Source organism: Narcine bancroftii, chromosome 1 (genome assembly GCF_036971445.1).
Source record: "Narcine bancroftii isolate sNarBan1 chromosome 1, sNarBan1.hap1, whole genome shotgun sequence".
Classification (NCBI taxonomy): domain Eukaryota; kingdom Metazoa; phylum Chordata; class Chondrichthyes; order Torpediniformes; family Narcinidae; genus Narcine; species Narcine bancroftii.
Genome location: NC_091469.1, coordinates 393,099,910 through 393,113,718, shown reverse-complemented (window position 1 = coordinate 393,113,718; position 13,809 = coordinate 393,099,910). Strand labels below are relative to the sequence as shown.

At 38.1% G+C, this 13,809-nt stretch overlaps 1 protein-coding gene across 4 annotated transcripts in view; it reads left to right on the top strand.

The window, feature by feature from the left end:
- The window catches only part of LOC138751430 (cytoplasmic dynein 1 intermediate chain 1), a 245,354-nt gene that overhangs the window by 154,637 nt on the left and 76,908 nt on the right, over positions 1 to 13,809 (top strand). For all 4 annotated transcript variants that reach the window (XM_069913678.1, XM_069913677.1, XM_069913679.1 and 1 more), the window contains exons 8-9: positions 5,100 to 5,262; positions 6,570 to 6,669. In XM_069913678.1, coding sequence (XP_069769779.1) covers positions 5,100 to 5,262; positions 6,570 to 6,669 — 263 coding nt within the window. The remainder of the gene's footprint in view (positions 1 to 5,099; positions 5,263 to 6,569; positions 6,670 to 13,809) is intronic.

Here is a 13,809-nt window from a genome sequence, read left to right as displayed (position 1 = left end):
AAAAGAAAACTACCAAGAGGTAGTAATCCCCAAACAAAACTTGGGTGTGGATCACCCACCAATGGCTGATGATTAATAGAACATAGAGCAGATCTCTCCCTTCCCAGCCAAACAAAAAATGAGGACAAAATATCATAATGACATAAAAATAAAGTAAGAATAAGAAAGTTCTTCTATTCATCCAAGAGATTCCAAACTCAGTGACCCCATTTCAAGAGGAATTGGACTCTTTCCATTCCCATTTCTCCCATTTCCAGAACAACCAGATTTTTCTTTAGGAGACAATGGTGGACTACGTCTTTGTCCTCTTACATCTGGCAACGAATCAGCAAAAATCATTGCTTCACGCTCATTCTCAAAACACTGAGATGGAGTCTCCACAAAACATCTTCAACACTGCTGGATAGCGAAAAGTAGACTTATAGCCTTTACGCCACAAAACTTCTTTAACTGGATTAAATCGACGCCAACACTGAATAACCTCTTGACTCAAATCAGGATAGAAAAAAACTCTACTATTCTGAATCATTAACGGAGTTTGTCATTAACTCGCATTTCGTACTGCTAGACGAAGTATCGTTTTTCTTTCCAAATAATTCAAGCATTGAATTATCACGGGTCTCGGTGGTTGACCAGGCAGAGGTCTTCTTCTTAAGGCTCTATGAGCTCTCTCCAATACCAGATCTCCAGAGAAAAATTCCTGCCCCAGTATTTGTGGAATCCATTCGGTAAAAAAACGAAGAGGATCTTGTTTTTCCATACCTTCTGGCAAACCAACAATCTTCACATTATTCCTTCTACTTTGATTCTCCAAATAATCCACTTTCCTCTCTAACTCCTTCTCACGTTCTTGCAATTCTTTAACAGAGTTTTCCACCTCTAATACTTTTTCAGTATTAGAAGCCACTTGTTGTTGACATTCCAAAAAAGCAGCTTGAAATTTTAAAAAATCTTCACAAGATGCTTCCACACGTATTTTAACTGTATTCAGTTCTAAACTTATCCTTTGAATCATTTCATTCATCATAGGCTGGATGATAGCGTTTAGCTGTTTACATTGTAATTCAGAAAAGCTCAACCCTGCTTTCTCTAACGTAGTGGCAGAACCAGGTAACTGCAGCTCCTGCTGCATCTCAACAACAGGCAGTTTAACAGTTTTACTACGGGTCTGGACTCCCAGTGACGGCACCTCGACTTCCTCAGGGGGTCGACACTGGTCTCCCTCCACAACCCGTTATTGCATCAATGCCTCTTTTTACAAATCACCCCACTTCCAAAGTTGGCTTTGAAGGCTATTAATATGAACCTTCCTGCTCTTTTTGTCTTGTTCCTGCTTTACTTTCTCTCAATTTTTCCTCCTCATTCTCCTCTATTGCACTCTTTCTGGGGTTCCTTCTATTGCTGTTTTATTTATGCATGGAGTTCATCTGTAAGAACTGTGAAGATCACATTGTATTTGATATAATTCTGTGCCAGCAACTGCTGTTTGTTGTGTGTTGTTTGCTTTCAATGAAGGATATAGTGCATTATTTGCTTCAGGAAGTCAAAAGAGCCAATTATCACTATATTGTATCCATTTGGCATTTTCCTGCTTAAAGTGGCAGAGCAGAGATTGTGTGAATTAATAGACTACAAGTTTCTCCAGGTAGAGCTGGACGTGCTGGATATAATGGTGAGCTTGTTGCAGTTTGTTGATCTATACATCCAATGAGTGGAAATATTCCAGAAAGGGAATTATATTGTGAAGACTGAGAGCAATTTGTATGAGCAGTAAAAATGGGAAGAGTTATCATTGTTGGTCGTCAACCTAAGGCTTTGTCAGGTAATTTGGCATGTGGGCCTGCAAAGAGATTTTGGGCAAAACTATTTGACATGCTAGCCTATAATTTGAAAGTGTTTGTAAAGTAGGTACTAACACAGAGATGGCACTGAAACATGTAAAAGAGTTTGGTTCATTGGAAGTATGAACTGCAGGTAGCAAGTCCAATAAAATAGTAATGGCTATATCATGCAGGTACCACAAGAGGATTGACATGCAACACTAGCTAAACGAATGTTCTCCACCAGTGTGTGCTGTACAACACTGCTGACCAATTGCAAAGATTCATGACAAGATCCTGGAAAACATGGACTATTTCCCATATCTTGGGAGCCACCTCTCAGTGAAAGCAGATGCAGAAGATGAAATCCTGGCATGCCCGAAATGCTTTCAGTCAATTGAGAAAAAGAATGTTTGAAGATAAAGACACCAAATTTGGCACAAAACTCAAGATCACTGCCCTGAGATTGGGACTAATTAGAGCAGATATTTTAAAAAACTGGGCAGATACCATGTATGCTGTTTGCATAAAATTCTCCAAATCTACTGGCTGGATAAGTGAACCAATCTCAGAATCCTCTCCTCAGCCATCCTCTCCATGTAGAACAGTGGTTAAGATAGCTGGCTTCAATTACACTTGGTGTTGCTGGGCAGGTCACTGCATTCATGCGGTTCCTGAGATACTCCAAGCTCTGTCAAGGAAAGAGTTGACTAGGCAGACAGTTGGGAAGAGGAGACATGGGGTTTAAAACATGCATTACCAGATTCAAGGGTCGTTTCTTCCTTGCTGTAATCTGCCTATCGAATGGACCTCTTATTAGTAAATGAGGCTGCCCTGTACTGTTTTAACTGAACCTCTTCTCTATGACACTATACTCTACAAGTTTATTTTGCACTGCCTGTGATAATCAAGGATAGTCTGATGCCTGGATGGTCAGCAAAGGAATGTTTTTCACTGTATCATAAGATGATCATTATCTCAGTACATGTGACAAAGAGTTCAATAAAAAGTCTCTGGTAAAAGTGTATCATCCCCTCTAATTGCTGGGAATCCTTGGCTCATGACTACTCAAAGTGGAATGGTTGTATTTTGACTGGTATTGGGATCCATGCTGTTATGCTTGTTCTTTCAAGAAGAATAACTTTACGTGGGTTTAATGCTTAATCGACTTAGAACGACAACCCCCATAATATGTCACTTCCGGTTTCCACCAATGTGGGGATTGTATGCTGTGAAATGCAGTTCTTATTTACACGCATAGTTAAACATTTTTCCCCTTTATATAAAAAAAAACAAAAGCACAATACTATGTCTACATAACAAAAATATCTACATTCCATTCCCAGTCTCTTCCACCAGTTGCATTTGATGACTTCTGGCTTCATGAAGTTGTTCAAGTTCATTCAGGGCATCTACAAGATTCAGCTGAAGTTCAGAAATCTATGAAGAGGTTTTTGCCTGCTCTTCCTTTTCCTGTTTATCAGCAAATTCACGAACAGTCACCAGTAGCTGTTCCTCAACATTATGTCAGGTGCTCCACATGGACTTGTCTGAATATTTGTGAAATTTTAAGAAACTAGAGATCAAACATGGAGAACATACAAACTCCTTATAGACAGCACAAGATTCGAACCCATGTTGTTGGCACTGTAATATGTTGCGCTAACTGCTATCTATACTGACCCCCTACACTAACCAAGCAGTTTATATTTTAACAAGTAAATGTATACAAACATTTAATTTTTTAATTCACTTAATTCTTGGTAACTGGAATAAAAAAGTACTGAGATCTTAGATCAAATTTTATTGGTAGTTTTCTTTAAAACCATATATAGATCTCAAAGATTATGAATTATCTAAATAAAATTAGACCACTTTGGAAGAAGCAGGTTGGGATTAGAATTGTCAATTTCAACGATCTGGATGATGTAATGTACCAGAGTGTAGGTTAATAGGGTATACTTTGGCCGGCATGGACTTGTAGGGCCAAATTGGCTTGTTACAATGGTAAACAGGGTCAGAAAATTTGAAGATGACACAAAGATTGGGTGCATAGTGACAGTGAGGAAGACTTTCAAAGATTGTAGCAGGATCCGGACCTGCTGGAAAACTGAGCAGTAAAATGACAGATGGAATTTAATGGAGACAAGTGTGAGGTTTTGCAGTTTGGGTGAAAAATGACAGGTAGGACTTGCACGGTAAATGGAAGTGAACTGCAGAGTGTGACAGAACAGAGGGATCTGGGAATACATATCCATAATTCCCTGAATGTGGTGTCATAAGTAGATAGGGTCAGAAAGAAAGCTTTTGGAACCTTGGCTTTCATAAATCAAAGAATTGACTACGGAAGTTAGTGTTTTTTTTAAGACCTTAGTGACGCCAAATTTATGCAATTTTGGTCACCTAACTACAGGAAATGTATCAATAAGATTGAAAATGTGCAGAGAAAAGTTATAAGGATCTTTCTATGATTGGAGCTGAGTTACAGGGAGAGGTTGAATAGGTTTGGACTTCATTCCTTGGAGTGCCAGAGAATGAGCGGAGATTTGTTATAGGTGCACAGATAGAGTAAATGCAAATAGGCTTTTTCCACTGACGTTGGATGAGACAAGCAAGAGGACGTTGGTGAAGGGTGAAAGGTGAAATGTTTGAGGGGAACATTAGGAGGACACATCTTCACTTGAAGGGTGGTGAAAGCATGGAAGTGGTGGATGCTGGTACGATTTTGACATTTAAGAGGAGATTGGATAGGTACCTAGATAGAGGGCCATGGTCGAGTTCATGCTGATGGGACTTGGCAAAATGGTCCAAAGGGCTTATTACTATGCTGTAGTGTACAAGGACTGCCTAAAGAAATCTCTTGGTGCCTGCCACATTGACCACTGCCAGTGGGCTGAGATCGCCTCAAACCGTGCATCTTGGCGCCTCACAGTTCGGCGGGCAGCAACCTCCTTTGAAGAAGACCGCAGAGCCCACCTCACTGACAAAAGACAAAGGAGGAAAAACCCAACCCCAACCAACCAATTTTCCCTTGCAACCGGTGCAACCGTGTCTGCCTGTCCCGCATCGGACTTTTCAGCCACAAACGAGCCTGCAGCTGACGTGGACATTACCCCTCCATAAATCTTCATCCGTGAAGCCAAGCCAAAGAAGAAGTGTTCTGTGATTCTAATTGTTATTTATGTATAGTGGCTTTAATTACTGCCATATTGTAATAATCATGTAGTGGGGGTTTGCCCTTTTTCGCATTGTTGTTACTTTTATTCTTTCATTTCAAAGCCTCTCCAAGAGAACTCACCGAAGAGGAGAAGCAACAGATTCTTCATTCTGAGGAATTTTTGATTTTCTTCGACCACAACATGCGCATCATAGAACGGGCTCTTGCTGAAGATTCCAGCCTCTTCTTTGACTATGGTGGCAAAGAATTGGATGAAAAAGAAGGGTATGTTTTAAAATTATTTCATAGTTCATCAGATAAAAATGTCAAATAGTGGAGGATGTGCACAGATGGGAGGGGCAAAGTTTGAAGGATATGTGCAGGACAGGGCAAGTTTTTTTAAACAGAGGTAGCTGTCTGGAACAGGCTGTCAGGTGTAATGGTAGATGCAGATCCAATAGTAGCTTTTAAGAGGCCTTAAGATGCACACATAAATATTGTAAGGAATAGAGAGACATGTATTATTTTCTGGCAGAAGAGATTTAGTTTAATTTGGCACTGTGGTTTGCAAAGATGTGAGCCGAAGAGCCTGTTTCCGTGCTATACTGGATGACATTGAAACCACTATAATAAGGGTAACTGACAGAATATAAAGATATTTTGGATCTTAAACATCATGATTAAAAATGGCTCTCAGGAACTAATGTTTCAGCTAATATACCCCTCCCTCCAAGTTGTATTTATCAATGTAATTATCCCAATATGGATTCTACTGATGATCAATGCCTAGAATAGGCTTAATATTCCACCAGGCAATGTATTGTCTCAGATGAAAGTTAGTGATTGAATTACTTACCAAGTTAGATGCTTGAAATTATTTTAAATCAACAGTGGTTCAAAGAAATAGATATTTCTGGTTTAAAACAATTACTCTTTGTAATTATAAGACTAGATAGTTACATGGATAGGAGAGGACTGGAGGGGTATGGACCGGGTGCTGGTCAGTGGGACTAGGAGAGTGGGGATTTGTTACGGCATGGACTAGTAGGGCCAAATTGGCCTGTTCTGTGCTGTAAGTGGTTATATGGTATCATTGGCAGTGTCAACAACAATTTTGAAACAGGATTTTTCCTGTAAAATTATTATTGAACAAATGCAAAGCCCTGGCTTTTGTTTAGTCTTGCATATTGGGTTGAGTATGAGCCATAAGAATGTTGGTTCATCTCGCCCATATACCATAATCAAGGGAAAATTACAGCACAAATATTATGAAAATACATTGGATATATTCCATTGATTGGCCTTTGATAAATATAAGTGCAATATTGAGCCTATTCTAGCCATTGATGATGTGTAGAATTCATTTTTGGATAATTAAATTAACAACTATACCTTGGAGGGAGGGGCATATTAGTTGAAGTATCAGTTCCTGAGTGCCATCTGCAATCACCATGTTTAAGATGCAAAATATCTTGCTAATGAATATTTCTGGGACTCTTATTATTAATATCCTCGACAATGATGTTCTCATAAAATTGCAAAGAATAACCAAAGTATGTCTGGACAAGAGTTTAATTTGTTTTTTGTTGCAGGGACTTTCAGTCTGGATTAAACCTTTCATTTAACCGCCAGTTTTATGATGAACATTGGTCAAAGCACCGTGTTGTTACCTGTTTAGATTGGTCACTTCAGGTAAATGAGTTTTTTTGTATAGAAGTTCGTGCAAAAATATAGTACCTTTTAAATCTGGTTGTCATTACTACACTGTAATGAGCCAAAATGTGTTGAACCTTCTCCTGCTGTATTTCTGAATACAGTATTTTAGAAAGTTAGTAATTTAGTTTACATTCTTGAAAATAGTAGCATCAGGTTTTCAGCAGTACTTTGGCATGGTGGTAAGCAAGCACTTAAGAGGGTTTATTAACTAATCCAACAAGAACCACATTTGCTTTTAGCACTTCCTCTGAGCTATTGGGTGAATATTCTTGACTCAATAAGGACAGGTATCTTCTTCCAAATGTTGAACAGATGGTGCAGTACTGGTGTACTTCTATATTGCACCAGTTTTTCATTCCACTTATAAAGTACATGTTCTGGTACCTTCTCCCCTATTTTATCTAGCTCTATCTTGGTCCAATTTGGTTTTTCCCTTGTTTGATAAAAATCTGATAGATATCTTAATTGTGCTGTTCTATAATAATTTTTAAAGTTTGGTAGCTGCAAACCACCTTGTTTGTACCCTTCTGTTAATTTATCTAGCGCTATCCTCGGTTTCCCCCCTTTCCATAAGAATTTCCTTATTATTCTCTTTAGTTCATTGAAGAATTTCTCTGTTAAGGGAATTGGTAACGATTGAAATAGGTATTGTATCCTTGGGAAGATATTCATTTTAATGCAATTTACCCTTCCTATCAGTGTTAGTGGTAAATATTTCCAATGTTCTAAGTCATCTTGTAATTTCTTCATTAATGGCTGATAATTTTCACATAGAAAGGAAAAACACAAATTACCGACTACCAAAATTATTATTGACGCAAAATCAACGAATCCCTTTCACAACAGATGACCTTTCTTTTAGAGAAAAGGAATTAAAAGAATAGAAAATTTTGGGAAATAATTTATTATCATTTGAGAACCTACTTAAAGGACAAATTGGGAAGCAGACTGAGATTACCAGAAGGAAGCAGCTTTCAATATGTGATTACAGACACAATGATAATTAAAAGATTTATAACAAACATGTACATCAAGCTGCAAGAGAAAGAAAATGATGAAATAAGCTATAAACCCAAACAAAAGTGGGAACAAGATCTAAACATAAAGATAAAAAATGAAATATGGGAAAAGTTATGCTCCGGAACTATAAGAAATATAATAAATACGAGGTTACGCATGATACAATATAATTGGTTACACAGGCTATATATCACGCCCCAAAAGTTAAATAAATGGGAACCAACATTATCAGATAGATGTTTTCAATGTAAGAAGGAAATGGGAACAACAGTACATGCAATTTGGCCATGTGAGAAAGTGAAAAGATTTTGGGAAGATCTAAACCAGATATTAAATAAAATCACAAAAAGCCACATACCAAAAAATCCAGAGATCTTTCTTCTAAGTAATATAAGAAATAAGGAACTAGGCCTCAAACTGGATGAAGCGCAAAAAAAGATTTATTATGATAGCCTTAGCTGTAGCAAAAAAAAATGTATAATGACAACCTGGAAATCAGAAGAGAGCCTGAGAGTACAGCAATGGTACATAGAAATGAATAAATGTATTCCATTGGGGAAAAAAATAGTCACAGTATTCGTACAAATTTGGGAACCGTACATGGAACACAACAGAGAGGACCTACCGTGGACCTCCACCCCCTAAAATTACAGAATGAGAATTTATGACCCAGTGTGTAAAAGTAGATGACACAATTTTCTAGTTTATTTTCATTGTGTGATGACATTGTTTAATAGATTTTTTGAATTGTATATGTTGAATGTTTAATGGGTTTGGAGAGGGGTTGGAGGGAGGGAAGGGAGGGGAAAAAAAGGGGAGAAAATGACACTGTGTATATTCAAGAGGGAAATGTTTGTGTGTATTTTGATTAACATGGTTCATAGAGAGAAAAATTTAAAAATAATTTTTAAAATTAAGGACAGGTATTGAACATTTAAAATCTTTTGCTCGCTGTATTTGTGGTTGCTGCAAATCATTGTCTGGAAGATGATTGGATAGAAACTACTAAAATCAACTTTGTATCACACTAATGATGAGTTTATTGTCGTGTACATTGTACCAAAGTTCTTGCTGCAGCTGAACAGGTACTTTGTAAAATTAAAAGACAAAAACAATCACAATATTATATCTAATTCAATTAAAAAGAGACAATAAATACAAAAAAATGGTTCAGTTATCCTAGTGCAAAACTCCTGGTTTACAATTTTTGAATCTTTGTTGATTTGTGTGGCGTAGAATATTTCTGACCATTGGGCAAAAAGTACCTTTTTTCCAAGAGTTAATATTGATGCAGGATTGGGTTATTCAAGCCTGTTCTGCCACTCACTTGCATTGCTGCTCATCTACATTTACCCCCATATTTGCTTCATGTTCTTTAATTTCTATGTCGAGCAAATATTTGTCAATCTTGGACAAAGGAAGACCAAAATTTGCATTGGGGTGATGGCATTGGTTTGGTGATGTGAGTTGTTTACAATGATCTATGGGAATCCTATATTAAAATGCTAGGATAATTCCAGGGAAACAGCTCAGTAATTGGTTCTTCCAGCTCAGACTCTCGGTGCCCAATTGCACCCATGTGCCCTATTAACCTCGAATGTCTTTGGAATGTGCGAGGATGCCAGACCATCCGGAGGAAACCCATGCAGTCATGGGGAGAATGTACAAGCTGCTTACTGATGGTGGCAGGTTCAGACCTGCATTACTGGTGCTATAATAGTTTTGCGCTAACTGCTCTGCTAAGTTGTCATCTTTCCTCTTTTTAAACCATAAGCCCTGATGGTGGATGAAGTAGTTCACAATCTTCTGATAAGACGGAAAACTGGACACTATAGGAATCCTCCATTTCTTTTCTGTTGTTGACCTTGGGATGTGAAATGACTTGTTCAAATTTGCATCAAAGGAGACAGTAGAGCACTCATCACTGACTTAGATTTTGGACTGTGGATAGATAATATATATTATAAAATATTTCATATCATTCTTTAATTCAATCTTTAGAAGTGATTAGTGTTATGTGTATGTAGTATAATAGCTTTGAGTAAGTGTTATGTTACTTTCTGGATTTATTATGTATTCCATATACACTGTGTTTACATTTTTTACTTATTATTAAAATAAATAAAGATTGAAAGAGAGAGATTTTAAAAAGTAGCAAGCTTAATTAAAGTGAATCAGTATCTCAATATGCTCAATGCTCACCATGGTGTCAAAATGAAGAAAGTTTTACTTGGGTATCTGTACTCTCATCTGAATTTGAAAGCATATTTTCCTCCTGACGCTTCCAGATTGATCCAGGCATTTTGATCCAGATTTGGGCAATTGAATTTGAATGTTTCTATTAATTCAGTATATAAATGAAAAAATAATCAGTGTGCAGATATACAATAGATGCTTTGTGACTAAAGATACTGATTTATATTCTCCTGTAAGTCACTCGGTTTTGATGCTTCTGAACTAAGTATTAAGTACATAAGAAATAGGAGTAGGAATAAATAGGCCATCTGGCCTGTCAAGCCTGCTCCGCCATTGATCTGATCATTGACTCAACTCCACCTACCTGCCTTTTCCCCATATCCCTTCATTCCTTTTTTATGTAAAAGTCTATCTAACTAAACCTTAAATATATTTAATGAAGTTGCCTCAAGTGCTTCCCTGAGCAGAGAATTCTGGGAAGAACTGTTTTTCCTCATCTCTATTGTAAATCTACTCCCCTGAATCTTGAGGCTGTGTCCTCTAGTTCTGGTCTCAGCTACCATTAACAATTTTCCAGCCTCTATCTTATCTATCTCTTTCATAATTTTATATGTTTCTATAAGATCTACTCTCATTCTTCTGAATTCAAGTGAGTATAATCCAGGGAGATTTAGCCTCTGCTCGTAGGTCAACCCCCTCATCTTTGGGATCAACCTGGTAAACCTCCTCTTGACTGCCTCCAAGCCCAGTATATCCTTCCTCAAGTATGGAGACGAGAACTGCACACAGTACTCCAGGTGCTGATTTACCAGTACCTTGTATAGTTGCAGCATGACCTCCGTGCTCTTGAATTCAATTCCTCTAGCGCTGAAGGACAACATTCCATTTGCCTTCTTAATAATCTGTTGTACCTGCACCCCAACTTTTTGCGATTCATGCACAAGCACTCCCAAGAACTTCTACACTACAGCATGCTGCAGTCTTTCACCATTTAAATAACAATCTTCTCTTCTATTTTTCCTACCAAAGTGGATGACCTTGCCTTAACTAGCTGCCAGACCTTTGTCCACTCACCTAATTTAAATATATCCTTCTGTAGGCTCTCCACATCTTCTGAACAATTTGCTTTTCCACTCAATTTAGTATCATCTGCAAACTTGGCTACACCACACTCTGTCCCCTCTTCCAAATGATTAATGTAAATGGTGAACAGCTGCAGAGCCCTGCAGCACCCCACTTAACACTGTCTGCTAATCAGAAAAGCACCCATTTATCCCGACTCTCTGCCTTCAGTCAGTTAACCAATCCTCAATCCATGCCAATATACATTCCTCTGACTCCATTCATCTGAATTTTATTGATAAATCTCATGTGCCGCACCTTTTTAAACACCTTCTGGAAATCAAAATATACATTAACCTGTTCCCCTCTATCTAATGCACCCATTATATCCTCAAAGAACTCCAGCAAGTTTGAAAACAAGACCTGCCCTTTCTGAATCCTTTCGTTCTAAATATCTCACTATTTCATCCTTAATGATAGCTTCAAGCATCTTCCCGACTACAGACATTAAATTAACTGGCTGATATTTACCCATCTTCTGCCTACATACCTTTTTAAAAAGTGACATGACATTGGCTGTCTTCTAATCTGCTGGGACCTGCCCAGAATCCAGAGAATTTTGGTAAATGACTACCAACACATCGACTATAACTCCTGCCATTTTCCTCAGTACCCTGGGATGCATCCCATCAGGACCAGGGGATTTGTCCACCTTCAGTCCCATTAGTTTGCTCATCACTATCTCTTTTGTAACAATTATTTTATCGAGGCCCTCTCCTCCCTTCGCATCAACAGTCTTTGGCATGCTGGACATGTCTTCCGTGAAGACTGACACAAAATATCTGTTCAATGCCTCGGCCATCTCGTCATTATTCAATCTCAATTTCCCTTTCTCATCTTCCAAGGGATTTATGTTGACTCTAGCCACCCTCTACATTTTATATATTTATAAAAAAATTTTGCTATTGTGACAGATTATGTTATATTTTATATTGTATATAGATATGTTTTAAAGGAGATAAATTGTGGTAGGTCACACACAGATACACACACTTCAAAACAGATCTTGTTTAAAATGCCAGAGCTTTGCTAAAGTCAGACAGTCCAGGATCTGGGTGCCTTTGCAAAAACTGCCTAAAAGGACTTCATAAGTAGGTGTTAATTGGACATGCTGTGGAGTAATGGATTATTGTTTTGGAAAGCAACAGATGAATGGACTCGGTAGATTGGGTCCAGTCCCGCAGTCTGTCTGAATGCAGTTTGCTGTTCTAAGAGACTCGTGATTTTCTCTGGCAACCTTGTGGAAAAACCCCATTTTGAACATGGGTTGTGAGTTCTTAGTTCAGCCTGGTCAAAGCCCTTGTGGTCCATACAAGAAGAGATGACTGGCTACATAATGTTTCACTTGAAATAAGAGAAACAAAAGGGGAATCTGTGGTGACCTGAAAGAAGGAGGTTATCATCTGGAAAATCCTGATGGAGCAAGTTTCTTCGGCAAGAGGCTGTTCAGAAGGTATCAGTTGTGTGTGGCCAATGAACAACAAATCTCTCTCTGAAAACGGACAAGAACTTTCCTGAGCGGTAACTGTTTACCTTTTTAGCATCAAAGCCTCGTGAAATTCATAAATGTTAAATTCTGTGCACAGTGTAAGAATTGCCTGATACCAGAGAACTTGACGGAGTGAGAAGTGAGATTGGACTGTGAATCAAATAACTTTTCTGAACTTGTGTACACATTATATACTCATGCGCTTAGAATTAGAAGGGGGTTAAATAATAGTAATAAGTTAAACTTTGATCCTGTTTTCATGTTTAAAGCAACTTTTGTTTAAGTAACCATTTGTCTTGGTGAATTTGAGTTACTGCTTGGTTTTGGGGTCCTCTGGGCCCATGACACTATATGTTTTTATACTTTGTGCTAATTTACCTTCTTCACTTATTTCCCATTTAGTTGTCCTTTGTTGCCTTTCAAAGTTTTCCCAATCTTTTAGTTTTCCACTACTCTTGCTGACTTTGTACGCATGAGCTTCTTAATTTTATATTTTCCTTTATTTCTTTAGTTAAGCAAGGCTGACTCTTCCCTCTTTTCCTGCCTTTACTTTTAACGGGTATATATTTTTGTTGAGCACTGTGCAAAATCTCTTTGAAAGTCTTCCACTGTTCCTTAACTGTTCTGCCAACTAGTCTCTGCTCCCAGTCCACGCTGACCAATTCCTTCCTCATCCTGTTGAATGATTCATACAGAGTATGGCAATTTTGTTTTTAATGGGTCACAACTTTACCAGTATGTGAATTCATTAAATTTGTTTAGATGGCAACCAAATTGTAAATGTTAACTTTATTTCACAATCATGCAAGTTCAATTGGCAACCAATTTATTTGTTATGAGTGGAGCAGTAATCCACATTAGCAGGTGGGGGGGCATGGCAAGATGGCATAGAGTCCAGACGTGTAATCTCGACCTCTCTGGCCAGACTTTTAAGTACCCGTTTTTTAACCCTTTGTTTTCAAGTTTAAACCTTTTAAATTTTAGTTTAAAGTATTAAGGAACTATTTTGGCCATTAATGGTAAAAAGGTTAAACCTCAAGTGCATAAGAAGTTACATTTTCGAAGTGTTGAAGATTTGTGGCCTAGACGACTTGATACAGCCTCAGGCTTAATCTCTTCAGTGTCTAAACCTCAAAGACTGCCTGTGGGAGCTGGAAAAAAAATGTCTATTACTCACCAAGTGAAGGATGGCGCTGGAATTACCCGTTCTCTGGAAGAAGGTGCGTGTTCCCAAGAAGTGGATCCCGATTTGGAAAGCCTTTTGATTTCAACAGAGGGAGCACGCAGGA